The sequence below is a fragment of the Limanda limanda genome, chromosome 8 (genome assembly GCF_963576545.1).
Source record: "Limanda limanda chromosome 8, fLimLim1.1, whole genome shotgun sequence".
Taxonomy (NCBI): Eukaryota; Metazoa; Chordata; class Actinopteri; order Pleuronectiformes; family Pleuronectidae; genus Limanda; species Limanda limanda.
This window is the reverse complement of record NC_083643.1, coordinates 25,959,444-25,965,147: the sequence shown is the minus strand read 5'-3', so window position 1 is coordinate 25,965,147 and position 5,704 is coordinate 25,959,444. Positions and strand designations below refer to the sequence as shown.

General features: G+C 38.1%; 1 protein-coding gene across 1 annotated transcript; it reads left to right on the top strand.

The window, feature by feature from the left end:
* LOC133009582 (zinc finger BED domain-containing protein 4-like) lies at window positions 1–1,007 on the top strand. Its single transcript, XM_061077105.1, has 2 exons — window positions 1–321; window positions 596–1,007. The coding sequence occupies exons 1-2, from the start codon at window positions 14–16 to the stop codon at window positions 741–743; spliced, it is 456 nt and encodes a 151-aa protein (XP_060933088.1). The 5' UTR covers window positions 1–13; the 3' UTR covers window positions 744–1,007.
* Window positions 1,008–5,704: the final 4,697 nt, after the last annotated feature.

The following is a 5,704-nucleotide window of genomic DNA, read 5'->3' as shown; positions in this document are numbered from 1 at the left end:
GAGGGTTAGGGAAATGGTCCAGGCTGAATTGGACTTATTAAAGCCACTTGGAGACAGTGAAGTGACGCACAGAGAGGGGGGAGAGGGTGCAGAGAAAAAAAGAATCCGCACCACGGAGGCAGTACGTGTGCCCTCACTCTCTGACATGTTTGAAGAGATCCTCCAGGAAAACAACCCAGATGCCAGGCAGACAACGAGTGCCACTGCTCAACAGCTGGACTCTTACTTGTCAGAAGTCCCCATCCCCAGGAGTGACAATCCTCTAACATATTGGAGGACCAATCAAGGCCGCTTTCCTGACTTAGCACAGATGGCACGCAGGTAATAACAGTCAATAATTTTTACAGCACCTTTCAAAACATACTTACAAAGTGGTTTACAGTGGTAAAACAAAATGTATAATGTAATTAATGCAACAGAAAACAATATAGGAATACTACAATGCAAGTGCACAAGAGTAATGGTGATGTACAGTAACATTTAAAACAATAAGCTAAAAGTATGGGAAAGGATTGGTTTTCTTTTTCTCTTTATTACTATTTTTTTATTGCTTGATAACAATGAACTGAACCTACAATGTTGTTTCCATTCCAAGGTACCTGGCTGCTCCATGCACAAGCACTGATAGTGAGAGGCTGTTTAGTGCTGCATCACATGTCCTTGATGAGAAGAGGAACAGACTGACATGTGATAAAGCAGAGAAGCTTCTCTTCATAAAGAAGAACCTGCCACTGTTCCTGTAGGAGTAGGCTAAGTAGACCTATGGCTTGATACAGGCACAGTTGTTTTGTTTTAATGTTTTTGTCTGTAAAGCAATTTGGGTTGTCTTGTCTCAGATGTCAGTTTCTTTCTGATGACAAATCTGTTCTGGTCAGGGATATGTTATGTACCTGTAAGTGTTTGATGTTACAAGCACACTTGCTATTTACCTCAGCCATTACATTATTGTTTACATTATAGCCTACTGTTACTTAGTAGACTTGTGCCAACTTTTGCACTTTTTTGCACTACATGTCAGAAATGTTAAATAAACATTTACTTTCTTTGAAAATCATGTCTATGTATTTTATTTTTGCAAATTAAAAAAAAAAAAAAATGAAAAACTTAACAACCACATTCGGTATTCGGTATTCGGCCAAGCGTTTGATTATTATTCGGCTTCGGCTTCGGCCACAAATTCTCTATTCGGTGCATCCCTAGTTTAAATAAATGCATGGATATAACTCTTAAATAATTTGTGTGTAATCACGGCAGAGAAGAAACTCAGTGTGAAATGTAGTTCCCTTAATCGCCTATTGATAAAAGGCTGTATGTGTGTTCTGTTGTCAGACATGAGAGTTTCCTCTGACAGGGTTCCCGCTGCTCCTTAAAAAAGTCTTAAAGAGTCTTAAATTACAATCTAGGAAATTAAAGTCTTTAATTTTTTATAAATTGACTGCAAAGTATTACATTTTCATGTGTTTAATATTCATGTTTCTAACCACCAACAGTGATGATTTACTCTATGCTCAATGTTAAGTATTCATGTGGGCAGGACAACACATTGCCACACAATTTCCAGTCTTTTAAATCAGTGGTCAGCTATGGAACTGCAATGTCATGCATGACAGTAATGTCTATCCATTCAGGTGTAGTGTGTTAACCATTTAACAGCAGAGTTTCTTAACACACGACTACAAATTTAAGAAAGAAGCCGTGTGAAGCAGTCAGACACAGCGATGTATCATTTATATTTCTTTAGACTGCACTGTGGTTTTAGAGCGAAAACAACCATTACACAGGAGGAAAAGATCTGTGTGGCAAGCAGCGCAGATGCTAAAGAAATAGTTAAAAATCATACTTTAAATGTCCTCATATTTTAGCACTCCTTAAGGAAGTGTTACAATTTTACTTTAATTGCAATTTCTTAAATTGGATAAGAAAAAGCAAAAGAATAAAAAATCTAAATCAAAAAGCCAGAGTAAATCTTACACAGGGAATAGGTCTATTACCAGGCAGCCGTCACATTTCTATGAAATTTATTTTTCCATTTTTGCAAACAAAAGGCAAAGGCGTCTGCTGTTAAAAAAAATAGGAACTTCTCCCGGTATCTGGCTGCTCATGCCCCTCTAACCCTAATAACCCCTGGTGCTCAGAACCTTAAAAAAAAAAAGCATAAACTACCAAAACTAACTAAAAATAGCTACAACAATGTTACTATTGTTTTTTATTAATATTATTTTCAGAGCATAATCTACCTAGTTATATTAAACAAAACAAAAAGCTAAAAAAACAAATGTTTACCTTACCCTCACTAAATGTTATTAATCTTTTATCCTATTAAGCTTATTAATAGGTTTAAATTAATTATCTTCTCTATCAACGAAAATGTTTTTTTGGGGTCTTAAATTACAACGATAAGTGAGTGAATGAGTTTTTAAAAAGGTCTTAAAAAGCATTAAATTTGACTTTACTTATGGTGCAGAAACCCTGTCTGAGCGTCTGAGAGCTGACGGGCAGCGTCCTGCATCACAAAACCAAACCACCTTCTCTCCTCTCCTGCGTTCTGGCTGACGGGTTTGAGACAAGTCAGTCTGCTCCCTGAAAAACGGCTGTGTCTGGTCTGTGGGTTTTCTCCTCTTTCGGGAACTCGTTCTGCAGCTGGACAGCAGAATGAACAGCTGCTCTCTGATCGCTGGAGCGTCGCTTCACGGCCGCTCGACGACACAGAGGGACGAAGAAACACAACTGTAACTACAGCACATCTCAGAGGAGGGACATGTTTGAGGAGTTAGTCTTTCCTTCATCTGCGACTTTTTCATTCTGCCCTGACTGAAACATAAAATCATTTGTTCTGCCTGTTTCTATTTGTTTAGTCACTATCTTTTAACGTGTTAATGTTTCATTGTTTTATTTTATGGCACTGAATTGATGTAGATTTAAAGGGGTTTTGAAGGCAGAAATATCCTTGTAAATAACGTAATTAAGAATATTAAAGGGATCAAATATTATATTATTTGATTCTACAATGTGCATTTTCACATTTTGATAATTCTGTAATTTAAACCGAAGTGATTTGTGAAAGAAATCACTTCATTTACATGTAACCCTGCATGTGTCCATGAATTAATCTTCTAAAAGCTCACACTTTTTGTAACTGAATAATTTATGTTAATTTAATGAGGACATTAAGAACATTTTAGGCATAAATAACCCTAAACCAGGCCTGACAAGTGGTTTGTGATTTAACTGTGTTCCTAAACCTGTACCATGATTCCGACCCCTAGACTACGTCTCCCCGGGCTCCGACACACAACACTGCTCTCCTCTCTCGTCTTCTTTCCGTTGAAAGATAGCGGCACACTGTTGCGTCTCCTGCTTCTGGCTCCCAGACAAAAGAATCTCCCTTTTTTTAAAGGAGCTTCACACAAACAAGCTCCACTGCTAATGAAGGACAGCGGATCTGATTGCCTCGCTGTAAGGCAAATTAAATTACAGAGAGACGCAGCGCTGAGTGGGCGGACCGACACGATGCTCTACTGTGTTTACACGAGGAGAGGAGCCAGCGTTCATTAAAACTCAGAAAGCGAGATCAGAGGAACAAATGACGTTCAATTAGCCCTGAGGAGGTAGTAGAGATAGAGTAGAGGATGAATCTGGTGATAATGAGTGTGGATGAGGGTTTGCTCCTTCACACAGTCTTTACCGACTCATCACTGGAGAAGCAGCTGTTGTGTATTGATCCACTTTTCAACATTGGGAACATTGAGAGTTGTGAGAGAAACGCATGAGTCTGAAATGTGGCCAGCGAATACCTCCTTCACAACAAAACTAGAAGGCAAACATACATACAAACAGAATTTCTCCGTTTTCAATGACAGACATGAAGGTAGACTACACAATAGTGTACCGGTTCTTTTAATTCTGGACCAGAAGTTTGTTTTTAATATTTGAGTTAAATGTTAAATTTGAATTTAGAATGGTAGTCTGCTGTCAAGTCAAATGGCCAAGTATGAACATGAATTAACCAGTGGGATTTGGTTGAAGCATTTGCTTCAACCACAATGTTTGCAGTTGTTTCAAAAGTAGTAAAGTAATGAGTAATGTAACATATTTCTTTGACTGTAGAGTAATAAGTAATATACTTACTCTTTCAAAGAGCATTATATACCCAGAGAGTGATTACATTAGAAAGGTGACAAATCTACAAACAACCGCATCTGTGAGGCCAGAGAGCAAGAGGTTTTGGACCCTGCGTCACAAGTTTTATTCTCGATGTAACAGAGAGAAGACTCAAAGAAGAGCTGAAGTCTACACACCCTAAAACCTCTCCTGCTCTGCGGACTGTGATTCCTCAGGAGCATTTTAAACATCCGTAGACTGGAGTAAATCAAAAATAGGTTCATGGCTCCCTTTAATGTTTTTAAGAAGCCGCAGCTTTGCAATATTCATGAGGTGATTTCTGGCTTGTTTTTGCTTTGGATGTGAAATAAATAGGAACAGAGAGCATTGTTTCTCATCACCAGCCACTATTCATCATAAAGCAATTATTCTGGAAACAAGGACGCCTGCTTCCCACTTTACTCCCAGCTGCAGTGTTTATCATAAGATGAGCAAATAACACACACAGCTCTGATAACTGGGTCTGTGTTTGCCTTTGTACAGCAGTAATGTGATTTGAACTGATATGGTACTAACAACATGGTGAAGCTCACGTCATCTGATTGTTTATGCCACAGATTTAATTTATTTTTAATATTTTCTCTCTCTGTAAACATGGTTTACTCTCTTCCGAGACGCTGGTGTTATCTGATTCTGTTTCATCCGCCTTCTGTTAATCTGTTTAAAGTTTTGAAAACTAAATATTTTGAAATCAACTGTTGCTGTTCTTTTATTAACGCCGGACTTCTTACTTTGTGATCCTTTGTCTTTATGTCTGGCAATCAGGTGTTTTCTTTACCATCCAATACAGACTCTTGGCTTTTTCAACATCTGAGTGTTTGTAAAATATAAGCCAAATAACAAGTGGTTCTGAAGTAATTTGACGGTTCACCCTCTAAAATATCTTTGGGCAGTTTTGTGTCATCTATACTTTTTCCAGTAATCTCTGTGTTTGGCTCTGTTATCTCCAGAACTGTTCATCTTATCAGCTGCACACTGTGTATTGCTAAGGGCCCAGTGCAGTTTCAAATTTGGTGTGATACTGTATGTCAAATCAACTTTGAATAATACCAGTGCTCTTAGCAGCCACAGCTCATCATGACAACAGTGTGTTCATGAAATGGCAAAGACAGCTGATTTCCAGTCCACGGCTCTGCTTGCTTTGTTAAGCTTCACTAATACATCCTTTTAAAGGTTCAGAAAAAAAGCTGCAACCAGCATCAACATAAGTAAAACAAACAGCCCATTCACGACTGGCAGGTTTAGAGCATGCAAAAACCTGACCTATAGTTGACAGAGTCTGTGAGTTCAAATAAATATTAAGAAGCTAAAAGAGTTACACTTTAACGAAGACATTTTTTACTTGCATTTTCACAAATCAGCATTTGCCTCATAGGGCTTAACAGGCGGAAACAAAGCAGAAACCCCAGATACCAAAATATGTCAGAGGTAGCTAATCAACAGTTTCTAAAATAAAGCAGGAAAACTAGGAAGTTGAGGAAAATCCCATTGAATAGATTCCTATGCTGAAAATCTGAAGAGCTAAAATTGTGTAACTGTCCAA

Coding starts and splice junctions, on each gene's coding strand:
- LOC133009582 (XM_061077105.1), top strand. CDS start 14: ATGGTCCAGGCTGAATTGGACTTATTAAAGCCACTTGGAGACAGTGAA. Junction 322..595: donor TTAGCACAGATGGCACGCAG/GTAATAACAGTC, acceptor TTCCATTCCAAG/GTACCTGGCTGCTCCATGCA.